General features: G+C 37.4%; 1 protein-coding gene across 5 annotated transcripts in view; it reads left to right on the plus strand.

The window, feature by feature from the left end:
• The window catches only part of CACNB2 (calcium voltage-gated channel auxiliary subunit beta 2), a 395,365-nt gene that overhangs the window by 141,884 nt on the left and 226,970 nt on the right, over positions 1 to 26,511 (plus strand). Inside the window, exon 1 of one of the 5 annotated variants that reach the window (XM_072651653.1) lies at positions 1 to 25,401. The exons of 3 other annotated variants lie outside the window; for them this stretch is intronic. In XM_072651653.1, coding sequence (XP_072507754.1) covers positions 25,321 to 25,401 — 81 coding nt within the window. In that variant the 5' untranslated portion in view covers positions 1 to 25,320. The remainder of the gene's footprint in view (positions 25,402 to 26,511) is intronic. One more of the 5 variants, XM_072651649.1, reaches the window with a different exon arrangement.

The following is a 26,511-nucleotide window of genomic DNA, read 5'->3' on the forward strand; positions in this document are numbered from 1 at the left end:
ATTTCATTCAAAGTGATAATGTGATATGACTTTAGCCTGAAAGAGCCAGGGTCTCCCATTGCATCCTGGGCCATCTCCAGTCATCCTGATGAATATCTGGCCACTGGACCCAGATGGCTTAGGAAAAGAATGTGAGGCTGGTGACCTTGCACAGCCGTCCATCACTCAAATCAAAGTCAGCTGCAAGTCATGTCATCATCTTGATGTCACGGTTCTCTTCGAGAATGAAGGACAAACACAACAACCAACAGCAGCATTTAATAGATTTTTATACTGTTTTTAACTCCTTTTTGTCTGGGCTGCTTTTAATTCTCTATGTGAAGTGATCTTGAAGAAATAATTGGAATAATGATAGACTCCCAGGGTTGTTGTGAGGATCAAATAAGATAATACTTGTATTGTACTTAACATAGTGCCTCACATCTTAATACATCCTTCTTTCCTTCCTTCGTTCTTTTGTTCCTTCTTTCTTTCCTTCTTTTCCTTCTCTCCTCCCTTCCTTCTCTCCCTCCCTCCTCCCTCTTACCCATCTTCTTCTCTTTCCCTCCCTCTTTTCCTCTATTTGCTCCCTCCCCCACTCCCCTCCTCCATTCCTTCTTTCCTCCCTTCCTTCCTCTCTCCTTTCCTTCCTTTCCTCATTCTTTCTTTTCCTGTTTCCTACCTTCCCTTCTTCCCTTCCTTCCTTTCCTCCTTCCTTCTTTTCTCCCTCCCTCCTTCTTTCCTTCCCTACCTCCCTCTCTTCATAAATTGCCTTCCATTTATTTTGGACATATTTATGTATCATTTCACCCATTAGAATTTAAACTCCCCATGGGGCGAGGCTGTTTCATTTTTCACTTTGTCTCTCCAGCACATAGCACAGTTTATGGCACGTAGTAGCTACTTAATAAGTGTTTGTTGATTAACCAGTTGGTCTATCATGATTTTATACTCCTTGGTTGTAAATAATTTTCTTGGGGAAATAAACTTCAGAAATATTACATACAGAATGTGATGTTCATTATTTGTAAATGCCATCATTTCTAGACCTCACATTCCCATTTGGGGAATGGACAGGTTTTGAATCTTTTGGGTGTGTCATGGACTCTTTTGGCAGTCTGGTGAAACTTTGGCACCTCCTCTCGGAATGGTGTTCTTAAATGCATAAAATAAAATATATAGGATTACGAAGAAAGCCAATCATATTGAAATATAGCTATCAAAATATTTTTAAAGAAAGTTTACAGGATTCATATTGCAAACCCTTGCCCTATTTGATCATCAAATATTAGAATCAGAAGGAACTCTAATGGCCATCTATCTAATCCATATCTTAAAGCAAATCCCTTTCCAAAATTTGTATATTTATTTGCTTGTTGTTTCCCCATTTAGATCATGAGCCCCTTGAAGGCAGGGACTTTGTTTTCCTTGTTTTTGTATCCTCAATGCTTAGCATAGTGACTGGCAGGTACTAGATGTTTAATAAATGTTAATTGATTGATTGAAAATACTCAACAAGTGCATCTCTAGTTAGGGTCAACTCAGTCCATCTTGATGCAGCCCATTACAATGGTTTGAAAACTTTCCCTGACACCAAGATAAATTTGTCTTTGTAACTTCCACTCATCATTCCTGGTTTGGCCCTCTGGACAAGTGTAATCCCTTATTCCAGTGACAGTTCTTTGAACAAGTGAAGATACCCACAATGCCCTACTTTTAAGACTTATCTTCTGCAGGGTAAACATTTTAATTGTTTCATCCAGTCATTGTGTCAAAAACACCAAACCCTGCACCATATTAGTTGCTCCACTCTGGTTCCTTTCCAATGTATATCCATATCCTTCCTGAAATGGAGAGCCTTGAACTTAGCACAATGCTCCAGATGTGCTATGGGCAAGAGAGAGTATGCTGTACTCCGTATTCTGTAAGGAGTATCACCCCTTTATTTCTGGAAGCTAGGGAATAATATAGTCCAAAATCCTGTTAGATTTTTTTTATCAGCAAAAAGGTATCCAAATTCAGCCAAGAACACCTAATTATTACTTTTTCCTAATTAGATATTAGCTGTGTGACCCTGGTCCAATCCTTTAACTTCTAAGACTGTAAAATGCCAAACAGTTGCCCATCTGCTCTGGTAGAGAGACTGTCCTTATTGGGAGTCCTCTATGCCAAGTAAAATCACAGATCTGGACCCTCCAAAAATCACGTTGTTAATGCTTAATCAGCTTATGGCCCAATAAATTCCCAATTTTACCTAAAATCATTGTAGACTCATTTGAAATAAATACGGTTTAGAACAGATGTTCAATGTAAATCTGCAAAACTTGATGGAGCGCTGGACCAGCAGTCAAATTACCTTTGGATTTCCTTTGGATTTGAGCATTCTCTGCTTCCTCTCCACCCACAGCTTCCTTTACCCTTTGTTCCATCTCTAATAAAGATTCAGAGGTACCATTGTCAGAACCTGGGGGATGATTGTGCAACAGACCAAAGAGACAGGGCGATAGGCAGTCTACTGATGGTTACTTCTGGTGGAGCAGTGTTGTTCTGTGTTTATGGTATCCCTTTCTTCAGATCTCCCACTCACCAAAGTGAGAAGTGGACATATGATAGTATATAATACAGACAATACATAGCATTTGGAGGTGAGAGATCATCTTATTTCAGCGATCAGCTTAAAATGAGCAATATGGCTTTTTGTCTATGAACCCCAATTATCATATGCTCATTACCATTTAAAAAGTTGTAATTCTTTGCTCTAACCCCCAAAAGGCATTCAGTTTGGATTTTGGAGCCTTGTCTTCAGCTAGGTTCAGGGAGCATTTGTGTATTTCTTTGATTCTCATCTTTTCCTGCATACTTTCTTATGATTATTTTTCTAGTGGGCACAGCACTCAAGGGTCATGACTGGCAGTGCATTCAGAATAAAGAGAACACCAGACAGGGCCAATCATCATAATTTCTTTCCCCTTACAGCATCATGAAAAATTAAGCTGCTCTCCCTCTCTTAAAATTTTCTTGTTGTGTTGATTACTTATTCCATGTTCACTCAGCCTTTTTTTACTCTTACTGAAATATGTCCACGTAATCTGATATTTTATCATGTCTCAAAGTCATCTGAAATCTCAGTGTGAAAAATTGTATTCTGTAACTATCTGAATAAAGAGGCGATGATGCTGACTTGCTATGTTTTTTTTTTCCTAATTAGATATCCTCCTTAAATGCTTCAATTAACTGCCAGATTTCTAGTACTATACACTGGAGGTCAAAACCAGCTGCTGATGTGTCACCTTAAATAGTTCATTTCTATGAATTATTTCTCTGAATCTCATTCTGTTAATATATTGGTTTTTCAAGATGAAAGGTTTTTTCTATAATGAACCTGCATAAAAAGGAAGCACCACAGACATGGATGTAAATTAATACCAATTTCTAGGAACTGAGAAACTACCATATAGTGAGAGTTTTCTTGCTACACAGCACAACTTTTATTAAGATAAATTTTGTCACTATATGAAATCCTCTCTTCTCACTTTCATATGTTAGGTACTATAACATATGGCTTTGCTTGTTAGCATTTTTCCCTTTGCTTTTATAAAACTTAGATTAACACTGATTTATTTGTTTATTTTACACGAGGGACCTAGATTATGGTCACAACCAACCAGATTTCAAGTTGCAGTGCAGATGTTTGAATACCAGTTTTTGTCAGGGATATAGACTGAAATGTCTCAATATGATCCCTGTAAGATTCAGTCTTATAAAATAAATCATTTAAAAATCTCACAAAATGACTTGTTTCTTCTCTGATCATCTGATACAAAGGTCAGAAATAAATCATAAAATACAAAAATGTATAGATCTAATACTCCTAAGTCAATATAAAGTATGAACTAATCCAAAAATACCTGATATCTTCAGGTAAGATTTGAACTACATTGTATATTTTCAGCTAGAGTCTGATTAGTGTGAGTAATTAATTCTCTGTAAAGTGGTCTCATTATTCAAGTTTGCACTGCATATTTCCATTGGGTTAATTATAATTTCTAATAGTACAAATTTATGACCCCTTTAAGGGATTCCTTATCCGTACTAATCAGGATACATTGAGCTTCATGCTTTACAAAGCACGACATATATGATCTCATTTGTCCCTCACCACAAATCCATGAGGCAGTGGTGTTATCAGCTGCATTTCAGAGATGAAACTGAGACTCAGAGAAGTTAAATGATTTACCCAAGGTCACAAAACTAGTGTCTAGGGTGGAACCTGGACCCAGTCCTCTGTGATTTCAAATCTTCTGACTGTAAATCTGTTGACCTCTCCTGGAGTGCACATTATTCAGTAAAATAGAAGCTCTAAGAGGACAAGGATTATTTGTCCTCTTACTTTTGCTTCCCCAATGCCTTGCAAAAAGTAAAGACTTACAAAATGCTTGTTAGACTGGATTCTAAATCTTGGACTAACCCAGAAGGTGTTTTGGTTTTGTTTGTTTTTTTTTTCTTGCAAAAATTTGTGCAAAAATTAAGCAGTCACTGTTCTCACTTCAAGCACACAGAAGTAGGTTTCCCCCTTTGTGCTATGACTTTTGAGGGGTTACAAGAAATTATAATTTTCTTTAATTTCCCCTACCCTAAGGTCTTTGGTGTTTTGGTTTGATTTAATCTAGGTTTTGGTGTTATTTCTGAACTCTTGATAATGAAAACTCACAATTATACGAAGTTTTAAATTTTATAAAACAAGAAAATCTTGGAAGGAGAGGTAATGGTAAATATTATTATCTCCATTTTACTGATGAGGAAACAGAGGTCCAGAGAGGATACGTGATTAACTGTATGTCCTAGGTGGAGTATGAATCCAGGATTCTTTTGACCAAGTCCAGTGATTTTTTTTCCAGTATACTATATTGTTTCTCATTATTCTATGCTGATTAGCTGTTGAATCTTCCTGCTAACCAATAGTACCTACTATTTAATCTAGTGAATAACAAACACTTATTATTTTAACTCAAAAATTCATTTTTAATTAATTTCATTCTCTTTAAAGATCTGGATTGAGAATTTTTTTTTCTGTAATTGAGTAGGTTATTTGATTCAGTTTAAAGATAGTCTGCTCTTATGCAAGTAAACATATCATTTTTATTTTGTATTACAAATGACTATATTTTAGTTGTTATGGGGAAGCTATCTCATTTTCAGATAGACCCATCTGTAAATGAGACAGCTGGCCATGAATAAGCATTGGAGAACATTTAGGACCCATTTAAGTCATTGGAATAGTTGACTTTAAATGACTTTAAATGTTTTTTTTTTTAATGCAATAGAATCCTTTTGGATAAGCTTGTGTGTCTCAAAAATAAGAATGTTATGGCAAAAAAAACACTATAATTGGAGTTAGGAAGACATGAGTTCTAATCCTACCTCTGATAGTTGCTGTGTGACCCAAGTGATATAAATTCTCTCAGCCTCAAGTTTCCTCATCTGTACAAGGAAGGAATTAAACAATGCCCTCCAAGGACCCCTCAATCCAGATGTGTGTGATCCTGTAAAGTTAAAATGAGTTTTTGTTTTAATTTTGATTCTTTTCCCTTCTAATATTGTCAGTAAGTGGAGAAAAAAGTCCTCACATCCTAGAAAATCCAACCATATTAGTTTAGTGATAGTTAAGTTTTGAAATTGCTAACCAAATTTGGCATAACATGGTTAGCCTATGAGGTGAAAGTCATTTCTTCCTGCCAGCCAGCAGTGAATTTTGCAATTGGCATTTCTTATGGACCTCTGACATAATTCAAAGCTATAGAATTAACTACTTATGGCAAAGTTCAATAAATCAAAATTCATATGGTGGTAGAAATTAATTTAATCCAAGCAGCTGTTGCCTTGAGCCTCTGGGTTCTTGAACTAATATTTCAGTGACTATGTTGAAGGGAGAGGTATAAAATACCAGATGTTTCTCAGCTTAATTTTATAAGATGGATGGAGCTCATGGCAGAACTTTTCTTTCAGTTGTTTAGTCTAAGGTGGTTCCAAAGAGAACTTACACACTAAACTTAATTCAAAAGCTATATTTTTCCAAGGGTTACATTGTGTATGTGTGTGTGTGTGTGTGTGTGTGTGTGTGTGTGTGTGTGTGGTTTTTAGGCAAACTTTTTTTTCCACCAGGATTCAAGTGAATTTTTTTCCAAAATTTCTTACAAAATGTCTCCATTGGGTGAAGTACAGTGGAGGAGGTGTGATTGTTATCTATATTTTCCTCAGATGAAGAAACTGAGACTGAAAAAAATTAGCAATTGCCCTCGGTGACTCAACTAGTTAGTGTCTCAGTTGGGTTGTCTTTCATCAATGTAAAAGTATTCATAGGTAGAGACAAAGGCAAGAATGCTTACTGGTTAGTTAGACTTCTCTCTTGAAAGTCCAACTGCAGTCGACTCCTCTCCTGTTAGTTAATAGATCAGAGTGTCTGAATAATCTTCAGTGTCATAAACTTTTAAAATAACTCATTTTTGGCTTTCTAATATGTTGTCTGGGCATTTAAGAATCATTTAAAGTCAGACAAAAATAACTGTCACATTGTAAACATCTGTTTGGAAATGAGAAAACAGTTCAATTTCGGGATCCTTTCTTGCTGTGTTATTCTGTCAGGCCATTGAATGCTGGGAAATGGACAGCTCATCTTTTAGGCTGGCATAGGGTGCCAAGCTAAGTAGAACTACACTTTCTCAACACCAAATGAAGGAGAGAATGAATGCTTACAGAAAAAAGCAAATAATTGAACATCTTAGATTCTGGCACTACTTTCTAAGCTAACATTATCAGAGATTTTCAATTTCTTTTTTTTCTTTTTAATCTGATCTTTTTAAATATGTCTTAATGCTTTTACTTGATTGACTTGGCTATTGGATTGAATATTTGTGTTAAGGAAGTGAGGTGTAAAGGAAAGGACATGGAACCTAAAATTAGGTGATGGAAATTCTGGTCCTAGCTTTTCTGTTGCCTAGCTGTGTAATGATGAGCAAGTCCCTGGGACTCAGTTTTTCCCTGAAGGACTTATACTAGACAATCCATAAAGGTCCTTTTAGATTTTCTGGGATTCTGTTGGGGAATATCACTGTGTAGAGTTTTCGGTTTGCCAAGTGCTAGATAGTTACATTTTTAATGTAATATGTTGTCATTTTTGTCCCAAAGTGATATTAATAGAATTAGTTTTATTGGATGTTTTCAGGCTTGCAAGCCTCTTTACATTTATTATTTCATCTGATCCTCTTAACAGTCTACTAGAATAGGCGATGCTATTATCCATATTTTCCTCAAATAAAGAAACTGAGGCTGAAAAAAAGTTAAACATTGCCCAGGTTCTCTTAACTAATAAGTGTCTGACTCAGGATTTGAACTCCTGACTTCAAGTCCACCATTCAATCTACTCTAGTAAGCCTCAGACCAATTTTATGTAAAGCACATTCTTAGAGACATTCTTCCTCCATACTTTTTTTTGCCTGAATCCCCTTATAACTTCTGTGTTTTCATGTTCACTGTGGTCATGGAATAACATAAAATTCTCCTCTTATGAGGACTGAACTCATAATCAAATAATCTAAATTTTTACATGAATGGAAATTTGTGAGAAAACGACAAAAATGGCATTTTTAAGAAAGGGCAAAGCCTATCTATTTATGTGAGCTAGATGATAGTAGAGCTGTGTTGATTTGAGTTTAGATGAATGACCAGACTCAAAAGCTAGTCATTATTGGAGCACTGTCAGCATCACTGAAGATCTTTAGTGGAATGCCCCAGAGATCTGTCTATAACCTTGTATTGTTTCTCATTATTATCAGTGACTTTGATAAAGGTGTAGGTATTACAGTTACCAAATGTACAGATGGCACAAAGCTAGGAGGGTTCTCTAACATATAGGATGTCAAAGCCTTGCCCCAAAAAGATTTCAGCAGCCTAGAGCCCCAGTGGTGGGAAACCTGAGGCCTTAAGGCCATATATGGTCTTCGTAGTCCTTAAGTGCAGTCCTAGATTCAGTCAAAGGGTCTCACTTGAGGACCTAGAGGGACACATGTGACCTTGAGGCCACAGATTCCCTACCCCTGGTTAGACATTGGATCAAATTCAATGAGAAAAAATGAAACAGGGACAAATTTAAAGTCTTGCACTTCTATTTTTTTAAAAACCAGTTTCATAAATGTACAATAGGGGACAGCAGCTGGTCTGAAAGATCTAAGAGGTTTTCATGCACTGCAAGCTCCCTATAGACAGTAAGGTGATATGGCAACCAAGAAAGGTATTGTAAACAGATTCATTAAGAGAAGTAGGATGTTCAAGACAAGGAGCATGGGAGTCACCACTCACTGGGTATCCTTTTCCCTAGTCAGACCATACCTGGAGTATTATATTTTATGTTTGGTACCACATTTTAGAATGGACATTGACAAGCTAAAAAGCTAACAGGAGGAGGGTAACCCAGAATGATGGAAGGCCTTGAGATTTGGGCTTTCAACCAATGGTAGTAGGCCCAAATCTCAAGGCTTTCCACTGTCAGTTGAAGGAACATGGAATATTTGTTCTGGAGGAGAGGCCTAGGGGACATATGATAACTTCAATGATCTGAAGGGTTGTCACATAAATAGAAGGTTAGATTTGTTCTGTTTGACCCCTATGTGCAAAACCAAGAGTAATAAAGGAAGTTGCGTTGGGGTCTATTTAGCCTTGAGGTAAAGAAAAGCTTCCTGAAGATCAAAGATGTCCAAAAACATAAAGACCATCCTAGATTCGTCTGCATCGTTAGGTCTTCAAACTAAGAATGCTATCTCTGTCCTGTTGTTCCAGTAGTGTCTGATGCTTTGTGATCTCTTGTTGTGTTTTCTTGGCAAAGAGAATAGAGTGGTTTGCCATTTCCTTTTCCAGCTCATTTTACAGATGAGGAAACAGAGGCAAACAGGATGAAGTGACTTGCCCAGGGTCACACAGCTAGTAAGTGTCTGAGGTTGGATTTGAACTCACGAAGAAGAGTCTCCCTGACTCCAGGCCCAGAGCTCTATTCACCAGACCACCTAGCTGCCCTTCAAATGAAGAGTACAGAGCCATTTTGGGGAATCTGTAGAACAAATTCTTTGTTGAGGTATAAGTTGAGTTAGGTGACCTCTAAAATTCCTTCTACCTGAGATTCTGTGAGGCTTTTCGAATTTCCTAGAGGACTCTTCAAATTTCTTCCGAAGCATGAAACTGCCACATTCATTCAGAAAGGAATTCTATATTCCCAGTACTGGAGGGAAGTAAATTGAATATTTATAAGAAGAAAATGAATCAAATTTTATTTGTTAAATGCTTCTGTGCCTAGCACTGAGTTATAACATTGTGCTAGGTCATCTGGGAAATGCATATGGAACCCTTAATCATAGAGCTCATGATCCTGTTGGAGGAGTGTAATTTAAACACATGAAATGAACAATAAATTGGTACAATATCATGTATTAAAAATCTCTCCTTCTACAGGAAGCCTTTCCCAATCTCTCTTAATTCTAGGGCCTTCCCTCTATTAATTATTTCCTATTTATCTTATATATAGCTTGTTTGTGCATATGTGTGGACTTTCTGTCTCTCCTACTAGATTATGAGCTCCTTAAGTGCAGGGAATGTCTTTTGCCTTTCATTATATCTATAGCATGTACAACAGCACCTGGTAAATAGTAGGTGCTTAATAAATGCTTATTAGCTGATTAAAATTGTACAGGTATGTAATAAATAAAATGCTAGTTTAGAGAAGAGATTACTTTGCATTGGAATAGTCAAGAAAAGTGATTCTATTTAAATAAAGCTCTAAGGTTTACAAAGTGCTTGACATCTATTATCTCATTTGAAGAGATTCTTTTATGAACAAGTGGGATTTGGGTAGATAGAGGAACAGGTACTTTAGAGAAAGGAACATTGTGAACCAGGGTACAATGAGAGGAATAAGCATGACATGCACAAAGAATAACAAAGAAACCATCCTGACCAGGGCACAAGGCTTGAATTGGTAAGCAGTTGTTAAGAGCCGGGCCTTGGTCCCACCTGCTGCCCTGGGAGAAGAGGGATGAGTCAGCTGGGGTTTGTTCACACAAGCAGCAGTAACTACTGTGAGCACTAATCCATCACAGGTGGATTCGCCTTGTGAGGCCCTGAACCCACTGCTTCTTCAGGCCTGCATAGACATGGCCAATGGCAAACTCCAGCTTCCTTTCCATGGAAAACTCCAATTCAAAAATATTCAAAGGGTTGTCTATTGAAAGTCAAATAAAACCCTTGGGGAAATACAGAGAATATATTTCATGGGATAATGGGAAAATGCAGACTTCCCAAAATACAGAGGTTACTTCTTGTGTCATGAGAGAGCTCACTTCCATATCTTTCACGTGCTTCCAAATGTAGTCCTATGCTGCATTGTCTTAGAGTGAATAGGGGCACTCCATAAACACTTGCTGATTTAGTGATTAATTTTTTCTAACGAGTATTCAATGTATATACTTTCAGTACTGTGAATACAATTTGTTCTTGTTGAATCCGTGTTACAAAATATTATTCTAGCAGAAATGTAAAGAGTATTATAAGAAATTTGAAAATTATCTTATAATCATAAATTCTCAGTTAAAAGGACCTCAGAGGGCCATTAAACTCTACCTGACCAACATGGAAATGTGTTTCCATTGACTACACATATCTGTAGTCTTTTTAGCCCCACTCTTTTTAGAGAGGGAAGAGATACGAGGGACAGGGAAAAATGCTTGTTAATTGAAAAAGAAAAGCTATGCTTGAGTAATAGTTCCCTCTACAACATCCCGCAAAGTACTTATCCATTATTCATTTGAAGACCTCCAATGGAGATTGAATCTGTTTTCTCCATTTGATTTTTGGACGATTCAAATTCTTAGGAAGCTTTTCCTCATGGCAAGGGTAAATCAACTCATCAATTTCTACAGTTGCACCTAAAATACCATGGAGTGGAGAAGAGAAATGGAGGATAAGAGCTAGCTTTATGTTTTTATTACAAGTCCTTGCATTTTGGAGCAATACATACCCTGGAAGATGTACCCTACTCCTTCAGGGTGGACGTCTCTGAAGATGTGTTCGTTCCTTTTATGTTCTCTATACTAGTATGCAAACCACAATGCTCTCAAACTGTGATTCTATTTAAATAAAGCTCTAAGGTTTACAAAGTGCCTGACATATATTATCTCATTTGAAGAGATTCTTTTATGAACAAGTGGGATTTGGGTAGATAGAGGAACAGGTTAGTTCTTAGTCCTTACCTGCAAGATGAGAGCATACAGGCAGAATATGAAAGCAAAGCATAGGCCTTTATTCAGTCCACCAAAGAAAAGTCTTTATTTAGTATTTAATAGCATTTTGATAGGTATGCTAACACAGGAATGGTCTCTCTGCATTTACAGTCTTCTTAGGAGATAAGACATACAGATAAATAATTCCAATGCAAGACAGTTGTTGAGAGCAGCATGGTTCTTTGTGCACAGTAAGTGCTTAATACATGTAGAATGAATGGATTGAGGTACAAACAATAAAGCAAAAATACAGAAGTTGAAAAGAAAAGATTGCTTCCAGCTGGAGTGATCGAGGAACTTGTCCCAGAGGAGAGGAGGGTATTAAGGTCCCTTCTAAAACCCCAGACTTGATGTTTATCAATCCACTTGGCACCAATAACTTTCACCACTAGTCTTCCTCAGCAGCCCATGGGACGGTCAACGGTCACATTTTGTACCTGTCACTGGAAATGATTCTACTTTGGAATTCTAGAATTCCCCTTTCTGCTCACAGTTCCCTCTTATTGCCTCTCTTGCTGCATGTTTTTGTCTGAACCTGCTATTGAATTTCATCATGCTCTAGAGTCCCTGGGATCCCTTCTTCCTAGTCCATTCTCCAAGGCTTTCCTTCCCTCCCTTTGGGGACAGCTAGGTGGTGCAGTGGATAGAGCACCAGTTCAGGAGTCAGGAGGACCTGAGTTCAAATCTCACCTCATCACTTGACACTCACTAGTTGTGTGACCTTGGGCAAGTCACTTAACCCCAATTGCTTCATCCTGGGTCACTCCAGTCATCCTGATGAATATCTGGTTACTGGGTTCAGATGGCTCTGGAGGAGAAGTGAGGCTGGTGACCTGTGCAGCCCTCCCTCACTCAAAACAAAGTCAAGTGCAAGTCATGTCATCATTTCTCTGATGGCATGGTCTTCTTTGGCAACAAAGGACAAACACACACACACACCTTCCCTCCCTTTATACTCTTGATCCTTTGGTTACTTGTTTCTGCCATCACTGTTATCTACTTTCAAGTACCTTGAATAATTTTCCAATCTTCCCACATCTATCAGTCACCAAGTATATTGAATTATACTTTGTAAATCTCATGTATCCTTCCTCTGCTCATGGTGCTATCACCCTCACTCTGGCATCGTTACTTGCTAGTTGAATAGTCTTTGGGAGACTATTCTTATGGGAGACTAACATCCTCCCATGTGGGAGGATGTTAGAGTAATCTCAGTGAGAAATGATTAGACATTGGGCTAGGAAGGTAGGAGTGAACATTTAGAAGAAACGAATATGATAAAAAAATATGGTAATTTTTTTCTTTGTTTTTCTTTTCTAAAGTTTTACTTGTTTGTAAATCAAGTTAAGAGTTACTATGTCTATGAAAGAGCCAAGAGTCCTAATTATCCTTGCCCTTTTTTGTTGTTGTGTATTTTGGCAGTTTTCCCTGCAAATATATTGTTTTTCCATATGCTAAGAGGTGTATGAAATTAAAGACATTGAAATTTTCATCAGCCTCAGCTATATATCCTTTCAAATAGGTTTTTTCATTTCTTCAAGGACATTTTAATTTACTTGTTTGTCTGAATTAATCAGATCTGAATTGGTTTGGCTGTCTTCTTGAAAGCCAGTCCAAAACTGTTGAAAACAAATGGTTCTTTTTTTTTCCTGGAGGAATTTCAACCAACCTTGCAACATGGATCTTTTCTTCTCCATCACCAATGGGAGATAAAAGAATGGCTTTGTGACCATTATTGAAACTGACCCTTACTTAGAAAAAAACCACACCATTTAACCATGTTATTTGTGTCCTTTCTCATCTTCAGGCTGCACTGTTTAGGCTATTTTCTATTTAGATGTAACTTTGAAGATCATTTGGCTGCTTCCATCACCATCATTATTATCAACTTCTCTTTTTTGTATATTGGTATGTTATATTAACCCCTATCAACTTTTGCATGGTTTGTCCATGAGAATTTACAGTCCAAGAAAGAAGATTTGTTGATCTATTAAACTATAAGCCCCTTGAGGGCAGGGATTGTTTTTAATTTATCTTTTTATCTCCCTCAAATTGTAGCAATGTAATTTGCCTATACTACCAGGGTCCTATTAGTGTGATAAATGAAGTGGTCATATGTATTAAAATTTGAACTATTCAAAGTTACAATTATGTAAAATATGGTTATGGAATCCAGCCCATGGAAATATGCAGCGATAATTCCAATAATGGGATCACTTCAATGGATTCATTATTAACACTAAAGGGGATTTACTGCTATAGTGTAGCTGTAGTAAATAATTATATTTGGTGAAAGTATGTTTGATAGATGAATACAGGAAAGGGAGGGAATAAGCATTTATATCATGCCTGCTATATGCCAGACACTGTGTTAATCACATCACAAATATTATCTCATTTGATCCTCACAACAATCCTGAGAAGTTAGGTATTGTTATAAGTCCCCATTTTACAGTTGAGGAAACTGAGGCAGAGGTTAAGTGAATTGCCCAAGGTCACACAACTAGTAAGCATCTAGGGCAGATTTGAACTCAGGTCTCCTAATTCCAGGCCCAGCACTCTATCCACTGTGCCACCTATTTTCCTCATGCTCTGTAGCATGGCCCCCCACAGTTTATTTACTTCCTACCTGTCTTTCTAATCTTATATTCTTTCTTCACACAGGCAAATTCCCATGAAGTGACCGATAGGTGGCACTGTGGAGAGACTTGTTGGTCTTAGTGTCAGGTAGATCAGAATTCAAATCTTGCCTCAAACTCATAACAGTTTGTGTAACCCTGGGCAAATCTCTTTACCTCTCTGATTCTCAGTTTCCTCATAGGTAGAATAGTGATGATAAAAATAGCCCCTACCTCACTTTGCTGTGGAGAGCAAATGAGATTGCATACCTAAAGTGCTTTGCAATCCTTAAAACTCTATATAAATGCTCATTATGATTTGAAAATGGGATTTCAATTTTTTTTTTCTAATTTTGTACCCACCTTATTCTATCTAGGCATCCTTGCCTTTATTGGACCGCACACTTAGAATGGCCTCTCTACATTTCACCTCTTGAAATCTCTCCCTTCCTTCCTTTAAGACCCTGGTTACATACCACCATCTCTTAGAACCCAGGATTATAGCTGAAGAGTTAGGAGGGACCTCGGAGACTACAGATTCTAACCCACCATAAAAGCAAGCATCCTGACATACACAGAAGAGCCTGCTATCACAGGTTCTTAGATCTGCTTTTCTAAAAGGAAAGACAACTTTTGAGGGGTCAACAATCACTTTAATTTAGCACATGTATCGTTCACTTAGTTCAGGGGAAAAAGTCAGCGCTCTGAACTTCAGAGAAAATACAGAGAAATCAAAATCAACAGGCATGGCTTCCAACTCTCTAACTTAAGCAATACTTATACATCATAGATCAACAGACAGATCCAACTTTCTGACCATTATATACATATGTAGTTAACAGAGAGGGAAGCACCAACATTTGGGTTTTCAAAGCTGGGGAACTCCTTAGTGGTTTCTCAGAATTTCATCTGGCACAACAAAGCTCCTTCCAAAAACTAAGCCTCAAAGTAAAACTGCACCTGAGAATATTTATACACTTTTTAGAGCCAGAGGACATCACAACCCTTGAGAACCAGTACCTCATTAAAAAAAGGTATGGGACTTCCTACAAATCTTCCCAGGTCCATTAATGAGTGGGGAAGATCTTCTTCAATCACATTATTCAATCAGAGGCACTTGATTATACTAAAACAAAAACAACAAAAGAATCCTACTTTGCTTGCCATTACACCCATTTATTTTACTCATGAGAAAATTGAGGCTTAGAAGGTGAAATGATTAGTCCTAGTTAATGAGCTTCAGAGAACTTGAGGGAGATAAAAACAGAAATTTTAAAAACAGTCCCTGCCCTCTAGAATAAGAATCAGGGATTCAAACTCAAGACTTCTGACGAATAAAAAACAACCAATAGTGCACTTTCCTGTGTACCTTGCTGTCTATTAAGCCTTCTATAATTCCCCTTCAGTCAGAAGTGGTCTCTGCCTCTTCAGTTTTTTGGTATATTCTATTTGAATCTCACCTGGGCAATTATATTCTAACTTGTATCACATTTGTCTTAATTTACATCCATGTGTAAGCTCTGTGAAAACAAACTGTGTCTGGTTTTATCACCTTATCTGCAGAGCCTGGCACACTGCCTTACACGTAGTATGCACTTGATGAATGTTCATTGGATTGAATTGAATCAAATCAATGTTTTACTGCCATATGTTGGGGAAGATGTTGAAAAGTTGGAGAATGATCAGAGGAGGGCCTCCAGAATGACAAAGGGTCCTGGGGCCATGTTAATGAAGGATAGGTCGGAGGTGAGGGAGATGTTTAGTTTGGAGAAGAGAATGCTCAGAGGGGATGCAATAGCTGCCTTTAAGTATTTGAAGAACAATGAGGTAGATAAGAGAGGGAATGAACATATCTACTGAGTGGTGGTTGTAAAGAGGTAGATTTAGGCTTTGGGGAGAAGAAAAACTTTGCAAAATTGAAAACTGTTCCCAAATGATGTATACTGCCTTAGGGCACCTCTACTTAGAGGTCATCAAAGAAAAGTTGGATGCTCATTTGTTCAGTACATTGGAGAAAAGATTGCTATTCACACAAAGGTTGGACTACAGGGCCCCTGAAGCCCTTCCTAACCCTGACTTCCTATGGTTCTCATTGGCAGAAATTTGGGCCCCATTCACAAAAAGGTCACTTTAGTCCTTTCCAAATACAGAAAACTATTCAGAGTTGCTCAAAATTATTAGTGGGCTAGATAGCTTTTAGGTCCACTCCTAACTCTACATTTATGATGCTATAACTTGGGCTAAGGGAAGGAAGCAGCTAAGTGGTACCGTGGTTAGAATATTGGGCTTGAAATCTAGTTCAAATCTAGCCTCAGACATTTACTAGCTGTGTGACCCTAGAAAAGTCACTTAACCCTATTTGCCTCAGTTTTCTCATCTGCAATATGAGCTGGAGAAGGAAATGGCAAACCACTCCACTATTTTTGCGGAGAAAACCCCAAATGGGATCATGAAGAGTTGGACACTACTCAGCAACAACAAGTAAAACAAATTGCTAACAATGTATAGACCCATTCTGTTACTGCTGACATTTTCACAAGAAGGGCCCGAGAGTATTTAATGTTTCCCAATTACTTTTTGGATTGCCTTCTTGCTTTTTTCTGTTGTTTGTCATTTTGCATTCATTGGTCATTTGCATCTGTTGTCCTCTTTCACAGTATATGCACACGAAACTTATTTGCAGATGGCCCTAAGCCATCTAAATTTGGGCACAAGTCACTGAAATGTAGATGAAAGGATGTTACTGACCTTGAGGTCAAGAGACATGAGTTTGACTCACAGCTTAGCCACTGACCCTCTGTGCCAACTTGGCCAATTCCTTTGACTTCTCCAATTTCAGTATTCCAATCTGTAAAATTGGGTAATAATTCTTGCCTCTTAGGTAAATTTCTACCTTGTAGTGCTCCTATAAAAGGCAAATGAGATCAAGTATATGAAAGCCCTGTTAGTCATAAAGTGCTGTTCAATTATCAACTATAATTATGGGCAAATGGTCTCAGATGGGTCATAGTAGGGAATGAGTTAGAGGCCAGACCTGTGATTTATTTTCCTGGTATAGGGAATTCTCTAGATGAGAAAACTCCATCTACTAATTCAGACTGATACCTTCTCTGGCACTTATAGTCATAGAGACTTACCAATTGGACTGAGATATTATGACCTCCCCAAAGAATGTGTCAAAGGCAAGACTTAAACATGGATCTTCCTGGTTCCACTTTTTATCTACTATGCCATGTTGCTTTTTATGAGACATAACAAAAAGTTATCTCTTAGGTATGCCTAGTGAAATTCTAAGCTATTAAAGTTTTGCTGCATTAAGACTTTTGGGACAGTCAGTATTTAATCATAATATGTTGTTATTGAATAATTTCTGTTGTATCTGACTCTTTGTGACTCATTTTAGTTTTCTTGGTGAAGATACTGGAGTAGTTTGCCATTCCCAGTTGCCCTAATAATGATATATTAATTTATACAGCATTGTAGAGGTTTCAGGATGCTTTCCCTTAAATTTTCTGATTTCATGATCAAAATTATGAGGAGGATAAGGAAAGTGCCATTATCTTCATTTTTTCAATTGAGAAAACTGGAACTCAGATATAGTTAGTGATGTCTGGGGGAAATGCTGTGTACAATGCTATGACAAATTATTAATGAATTATTAATGTTAGTGTGACAAATGACAAGTTTGAGACATAATTTCTGATTAGTCATTTTATTATGGCTGACAAATAAATAAGAAAAAGATGGTCATTTGGCTTTCTCTCATAAACCAAAGACCCTTCCTGGAGGCCTCTTAACGCTTATATACCTTTGGAAGAGTGGGTACTCCTGACAGGTGGCAATCAACTCTGATTGGTTAATAATTGAGGCGAGAATGAATATTATAATACTAGGTGGGTTTATTCTAATGAGAGGCTGACGGACATGACTCCGATCACTCAGTCTTGGGTAAAGAGACTTGTCTCTACCTAGACCACCCCTTCCTAAGGCAATCTAGTGGGATTGATCCCACAGTTTAAGAAGTGCTGTAGAGGTGGTAAGTGGAAAAAGTTTAAGGAGCCCTGGAATTTCTAGACAAGGGGGTACACCTCCATTTAGACCTGTCTGACTAGAACATAATGACCTGAAATTCACCTAAACTAGAATCTCTTCCCCTTTTGATTAGATCTAAGCTTTCCCAGTGAGGTAAGTCTCCACTCAAGATTTTATGTCATCATCATTCCTGCCCTTCAGAGAACTAAGCTTTGACCTAATTTCTGAAAGAAGGAAATAGGAAGGGTAAAAAATCCTGGATCTCTCCAATATTAAACAATTGATTATTTAATAATCATTTCTCTCATTATAAAGTATATGTAAAAAATCACTGATGTATTATTTGTACTTTGCCAACCATAAAGCGCTATATACTGTTATTTATCATCATCCTTATTAATAATAACCTAGGCATGCATGGAGCCTGGGCCAGGTGTCCCATGCTTTGTATGCCTGTGGTCATTACTGCTTTTTATCTAAGGCTGCATTATAGAGGTTTCAGGATTTTTCTCTTAAATTTCCTGATTTGATTATCTAAATTATGAGGAAGACCAGGAAGGTGGCATTATCTCCATTTTTATACATGAGAAAACTGGATTGGACTCTTTGTTGGCAGTAGAAATCTTTTCGAAGGCTCAGATTCTGTGATTCTATGTAAAATGTCATTCTGGCAAACAGAATAGCATATATCAATTTAGAATAATTTAATAAAACCTCTTAATTCAACAAGAAGCAGTAAAGACTCTGAGGATAGACAAACTGTAGATTACATGGCTTCCTTCGAGCTGCAACTCATACCCCACCTTCTGCAGGAGTGCTGTCCATTTATTCACCAGTATCTGCCTTCTGAAAATGACTTCCACTTACATATATATGTATATATGTGTGTGTATCTATATCTATATATCATTATTTTCAAGTTGTTTTCTCTAATAAAAGTACCTTCCTTGAAAGCAGGTACCAAGCTTTGGTTTTTAGTTCCTAATAAATATTTAATTACACGGTCCATTAAGTAAAGGGAAGATTCTGGAATTTTTTTTCTTATATTTATCAGTGGTTAAGTACTCCTGTACTCAAAAATCTTCTTGGATCCCTATTGCCTCATAATTAGGGTTCAGATTCCTTTCTTGGCATTCAAATTTCCACACAAAGAAACCTACAGACATCTTCTCCAAATAATGCTTTAAAGACTTAGCATAAAATACATAGGATTATAAAGGAAGTCAGTTATGTATATGGAAATTCATTTATCAAAAAAAAAAAACCATGCTTTTTTCAAAGTTCACAGGCCCTACTTGAAGAACCAATGATCTGGTGCCGCCTTTTCTTTACCACATTCTCTCTTATAATCCTCTTTTTTTCCTCTATGTTCCAGCCAAATTAGAGCCCAGAAACTTCTCCATGAAGTCTTTCCTGATCCCTCAGACTGATAAGGACCTTCCCCCATAGTCACACACTACATTTTTGTGTACATACATTTATCATGTAATGTGTATTATAATTACTTGTATGTGTCATATGCCCCTTCTAGATACTTGACTATAATCCCAGTGAAGGAAGAAGTAATGTCTTATCTAAACTTTGTATATCTCCCAGGGCCTAGCATAGGCTACTATTTGCAGAAGGTACTTAATACATTTTCTATGATTCTGTAATAAATCTTTCTAGAATAAGTGGATTCATTATGCTTTCATTAGATGATCAATCCAATGCAAGGTATCTATAAGTAACAGCTACAGGTAGATATGATAGATCTCACTGGACTGCAAAATTGATCCATTAATAAATTGTCTCATATATGATATAATGTTAGTCCAAAGGAGGAGAATATGATATTAGGATCATAAACATAGATCCAAAGAATAAATTCAGCAAACACACTTTTATGTCACCTACCAAAATAAATGCATTAAAAAAACCCTCCTAACAGTATACCTAACAATTTTCTATTTCTCTTTGTCTTTATCCTAGTATTTCACAAACACGTTCCCATTTCTCTCCTAACTGAGAATGTTTGGACCTACCCACATCCAGAGGTTCAAAGGGTTACAAGCTATTTTTGTGTGTATAAGCTAATCCATGATTTGAGTGGTCAGGATAATGACAAGCAGAGCTAAATTCAATTCTAATGCCAGCTATTGCTTGCTAGCCATTTGCTATGGTGAGTCTAGCAGTTACATGGAGGGTCAACACTGAGCCCTCAGAGTTCAACAGAGTGTGTTACTTTTGCTCCATCCCTATGGGTGGCTCCATGCTTTAATGGCCTCAAATTGTGTTTATTGGTTATAAAATCATTCTCCCTCGTTAGTAGATCTGACCCTCACAGCAGCCTAGTGCAGCAATGATGTTTGCATGGGAATAAGGCACTGTGACCACAGTGAACATGAAATCTATAAGGGAAGAGTTAGGGATTCCATTGAAACTGACACATTTTAAGATCAATTTTAAACCTATGCTACAACATATCATCAGGATCATAAGCTGGCGATCTAGGAGGAATCTTAGAGGTCATCTAGTCCAGGGTTGTGAAACTCAAGTAGAAATGAAGGTCCCTGATCCATAGATCCCACCAATTCCTGTGGGATACTTACTGACTTAATTTTAAAATGTAATAATGAGGGGGTTTTTTATTGTACTTTTAAAATATTTCCCAATTACATTTTAATCTAGTTTGGGCCACACTTGGGAGTGGGATTGCATGTTTGACACCTCTGATCTGGCCTGACCCCACTCATTTGGCAGAGCACAGACTAGGAAGGACCTCTGAAGGGAGCTACTCTAATCCTCACATTTTACATATGAGGAAACCAAAGACCAGGAAGAAGAAATTATTGGACCAAAGTCACACAAGCACTTCCAAAACCAAACTTAGTTCACTCTCTGTCACAACAAATCGATCCCATCAGTGTTCTTATTTCATGCCAACCCCTTCACAGAACCCATCTTACACTGGATGTTTTAATAGAATTTTGATAATATAGTAACTAGAAGATTTATTTCCATTTTTAGGTGGTACAATGGATACAGTGCTGGGTCTGGAGTCAGAAAGACTCATCTTCCTGAGTTCAAATCTGGCCTCAGACACTTACTAGCCATGTGACCCTGGACAAGTCACTTTAACTCTGTTTGCTTCAGATTCCCCATCTGTAAAAATGAACTGGAGAAGGAAATGGCAAGCTATTCTAGTATCTTTGCCAAAGAAACCCCAAACAGAGTCACAAGGAGTCGGACACAACCAAAAATATCTGAACGAAATAGCTTTCCAAAGTTTTGTCAAAATACTAAGAAAACAGCAAGGCATAGTAGATTAAAAAAAAAACAACAACAGCTATAGAGTCAAGAGAGCTTTAGGTTCAGATCCTGATTCTGTGACTCTGCAAAGTCAATTAACTTTAAAGGGCCACAGGTAAGTAAATCTCTGTGTTATAAATTGCAAAATGGTTGCTGATTTCCTTGAGTAGAGAGTTTCCTCACCAGGAAACCACAGATTTTGACCAAATGAGAAAAAAGGTGAAAAAGATTCAAAAGCCCTTCTAATTCCCACCAATATGGTATCACAGACAATATTACTGAATAAGTAATCTTCGGATAAGCTATTTAAAATTATTAATCAAGTTATGATTAACCAATATTCAGCATTAATTGAACATTCATGACGTGCACGAGTTGTATGCCTCCTCTGGAGAGATTCAAAGAAAACAGTAGACAGGGGTCTGTGGCTTGAGGATCTTATGATCTAAAGAGAGGAAACAGGACAAACAATTGGTTTAAATTTGTTGGATTAAAAATCGAGCAACTCCCAGCTAAGATCCTCATTTTGTATTTTCTGATGACGGTCTCAGAATCATAGAATTGACCTGGAAAGTGCCTCAAAGGCCATCTGGTCCAATCCTCCCATTTTACAGATGAGGAAACCAAGGTCCAGGAGTTGTATTGTCTCCAGGAGAATGCTAACTCATTTAGGGTTCGCAACATTACATCTTTGTCTTTGTATCTCAGTCCTGCAGTGTCACATACATCATAGGCATAAAATATACGTTGGTTTGAGTTGAATCCACTGGCTAATATTGTGTACTAGCATCTTCTTTGACTGTAACCAATCGATCCTCTGTTTCTCTTTTACAATGTAGAAACTCTACCTGAACATCTTTAGAGGACTGTGTACAAGGGGCAGCTAGGTGGCGCCATAGTGCATAGAGTGCCTGAAGTCAGGAAGACTCCTCTTCCTGGATTCGAATTTGACCTCAGACACTTTCTAGCTGTGTGACCCTGAGAAAGTCACTTAAGTCTGTTTGCCTCAGTTTCCTCATCTGTAAAATGAGCTGTGGAAGGAAAAGGCACAAGCCACTCCAGTGTCTTTGCCAAGAAAACCCCAAATGCAGTCACAAAGAGTGGGATACGATTGAAAAATGATTCAACGACATACTGATACAAACAGTCTTCTAATAATTCTCTGGGCTCCCACTTTCTATTCACTCTCCCCAGTACTATGTTCTGGGATTCCTAATGAGCTATTCCCTGTGGGTTATTACCACCCTTAACCTAATATAGCTCAGGTTTAATTCTCTCAGACATTAGAGAGTACTGAACCTGCAAACTCTTTCTCAGAAATATAGACTAGTGTAGGTGATAAATATTTCAAATCACTGATGTTTCCAATTGAATTAAATCCACCAAGCTCACTTTAAGAGTCTACTATGTAACAAGCACAGTGCTAGATGCTAGGGATAGAAAGACAAAAATGAAACATTCCTGCTCTTAAGGAGGTTTCTGCTGGGGGAAAAAACATGTACACAGAAAAAGTAGAAAGTGATTTTTTGAAGGAAATATAGCCTTATACTATATATTCAACAGAAACTGTGTGTGAAGTGAGTTGACTCAGGCGAATAATTTATATAACAGCAACGTTGGGTAATCAACTTTGAAAGACTTAGCTACTCTGATCAGCAGAATGACCGACCACCGTTCCGAAGCTGTCATGATGAAAAATACGATCCAGATTTCCAAATTGAAAACTAGTGGCTTCAGAGTACAGACTGAAGCTTATTTTCTTTACTTTCTCTCCTCCTTTCTTTCCTTTCTTCCTTTTCTTCTCCTTCTTACTAATGAGGGAATTTGTTTTTCATGACCATATATATTTGAAATGAATTTTGTTTTTCTTGCTTTCTCAATGGGAGAGGAAGGGAACAGGAAGGTAAAGAATTCAGAACTGAAAATAAAATATGATTAGATTAAAAAAACACAACAGATACTATTTACAAGGCCAAGGACTAAGTGCCAGGAAGGATAGCAAAGGTGACATAAAGCACAGCTCCTTTCTTGAGTGAGCTTGTACTTAAATATGGGAGACAAGACATGCACAGATAATGCTGTAATATAAATGAGGTTATAATATGCATATTTTATTGATGAAGCTTTTGATCAAATACTTCTGACCCTTTCTTCATTCTGGAAGAAGCAGCTAAAGAACAGATCTTTTGATTTTGGTTTTAAACTTTTCCTATACTTCCATTTCAGTCAGAAGAATCTTGAGAGTTTTCTGGGGAAGGAGTCAAGAATTTAGGACAGAGTTTTTTACAAATTCTGAAGCCTACTCTTTTACCCAATCTGTAAAGCAAAAGCTATAAGGAATTCACTTTAGTTTTTCAAGTAATCAAAGTTTCAAAAGTAAGTTTGCAGATGACTTTAACTTCTAGGACTTGAGGATATTATCAACTAAATAATCATAACTGAACATCTAGATTTTTATATGAAGATGAAAAAAATCTTTTCTCTTCTGATAAGTTGAAAAGATTTAGATATCTTTTTTTAAATGGTTAGTCTCTATGTAAATAATTTAAATTTAAATGAATATATCAGACTATTATCTTGTAATTTTCCTTTCATTCTTGAGGAGGAAATCACTTCAAATGAAGGTTTAAAATAATGTTGTTATCTAGATATAGTAAGAATGTTTAATAGTCCAAATTTAACCAGAAAGATTGAAATAGCTGGTTCATTCTTGTTTGTCAAAGTGCTACTTTGCATCTGATGTTTGGAAAATACTGTTGGGAGGGCAGATTTCCTTGCATGATGGTTATAAATAATTAGTATTTGCAGCATCTTTGGATTTACTCTTAAGCTCTGACACATTTCTTTTTGAAAGAAATCTGACAATTTGGAAATGCTGTTAATTCATTTTCAGGGATAGGGAAGCACTTCATTTGTGACTTTTGTCAAGTCACTTAGCTTCTTGGAGACTCAATCTTCTCATCATAAAAGGAAAGCTTTACAAGAGATGGCCCCTTGATTCCCTTCCAGTTCTACAAAGTCTCTGATTCTAGATTCCTTTCTCTTTCAGAAACATCTTCATCCTGGTACACTCTAGTCTAGAACCTCCCCCACCCAGATAGACCACTTCAGAATGTTTCACTGTTATGAGGTGAAGCAGAAGTGGCTTTCAAATAGCCCTGTCTTGCCTGCTGAGTATTAGGCTTGGGCTCCCTGTATAATCCGATTTCAATCAACTCACTCTAATCACTACTGATAGTAGCAAAATTTAGCCTGGATCTACTTTATTAATCTAGATTGACAGAAGCTAAAAGCGAAGGGACAGAAACAAAGGAAAACAAGCAGGCACACTGATTTCCTGCCTCTCCTCTCCCTTCTGGGGCTTTTCTTTCTCCTATCTTCTAAAGCAAACGGTATTTGGTTGTTAGGTTACCAGCCTTCCACTGAGGACTTGTATCAACAACAGGTGCATTTGGAGCCTCTGAAAGAGCAGCCACAGAAGCACCCACACCACGAGCCTGCACAGAAGGTAGCAACAGGTGCACACTGTACCTGGGCGGATGTATAATTTATTGAAACTGAGATCTTCCCTTTTCTGCTCCTGCTGGAGCCGTCCTGGAGCCGGCACTGGAGTCCAGTGCCTCTTAAAATAGATGTCACCAGCAGCTAGACTTCAAGGCCTTCCATTTTCCAGTTGCTCTGACCATCTCCCAGTATTATTGTAAGTCTTTACCTTTCACTAAAGCTTTGGAAGGTGATGGAGAATTGCAATTTCACAGCTTGAGAGATGAACACTTCAGTGATTTGTGATGTTTTCCTGTGGATTTCACTTGTCTGTTTTCTGAGAGAAGAGTTGATTCTGGGTTTGTCGGATACCCAGAGTGTATATATACATTGCTGCAATTGACGAACTTGGCTTGGTGTCTTCATCGGTGATCTGACTCCAGTCAGATTGCTAGGTCTGGTTATTGCTAAAATGAACCATGGAATTTCAGAGAGCTGTCTTTCTTGATGCTCAGCATGCTGGCGTCAGGCAAATCAGGAAACTTTTTACATTTGGGTAGGAAAGACGTGTGGAATCTACCTCCATCTGATTTTCCATGCTGGTGGAGTTGTGGTTGGTCATCTCAGGACTGCATGTTGCCATGCTAAAGACATCTAAGGGTAAAAATGTGTCCTGGGTAAGTACGGGGCAGGTTATTTTTATCTCCTGGGGTGACATTACTCAGTGAAAATACAGTTACTTTAAAACCTAAAAAACAATCTCAGAGTTAGGGCATCCCACAAAGAAAGGTAGTTTGTAACAACTGTCTGCTGTATTTGTTTTGGGAAATACTGTTTTAACATTGTGGCAATTATTAACAGTTATTGGTAGCAGAAACTATGGGGGAAATTATTCCTTTATGATCCATAGACTAAAATAGAAGAAGAAATTTTTAAAATGGATTTGCTTTAGTATTATTTATTTTCATCATGCTTTCATTGCATATAGGAGGGAACCTGAATTAATATAGAATCTTAAGTCAAGGGCATCCATTTTTTGCTTTTAAATGACTAAAAACAACTTACTTTAAGGCCTTAAAACTAGATTATCGACACTTGTATTCAGTAATTGTAGTACAGATTGCTGTTAAGTAGAATTTTCAGACTAGAAGTGAGTGGAATGTCATTTGGGAATGATTGCCTCTTCATCAATTATTTCTTCTTAGATACCTCAAAATAGAAATAGGCGTGCCTTAACTATAAATGTCTAAGTTGTCTCTTCATATCGAATATCATTTATAATCAAAGCATGACAGTCCAGGAACATGTGTTACACCTGATCATGTGTTAATTTAATTAAAAATCATTTCATACGACCAAGGGAGGGGAGGGAATAAATGATTACCATATTCATATATTTCAAAAATGATCTGGGAAAAGGAAATATATTTATTTTGCTTGTCTCTAGAGAGGTAGAACCAGTGTTCTACAGGGATACAGGAATGCAGATTTTTGTATCAGTATAAAAACTTCCTAATATTTATCATTGTCTGAAAATAGATTGGACTGCCTCGTGACGTAGTGAGCTCCTTATCACTCCAGATAGCCCAGAAGAGGCTGAATGATTGCTTGTCAGGGATATTTGAGGACAGACATGCTTCAGGTCAAGGCTGGAGTGGATGACTTCAAAGATTCAGATAGTGCCTGTTTGTCCAAAATACAAAACCAATGAGACAGTACATGGTGATGAAAACGATTTGACAATTATTATAATATTAAAGACTTCCATTTCTTAGACTCATCGAGAT

The sequence above is a fragment of the Notamacropus eugenii genome, chromosome 3 (genome assembly GCF_028372415.1).
Source record: "Notamacropus eugenii isolate mMacEug1 chromosome 3, mMacEug1.pri_v2, whole genome shotgun sequence".
NCBI lineage: Eukaryota > Metazoa > Chordata > Mammalia > Diprotodontia > Macropodidae > Notamacropus > Notamacropus eugenii.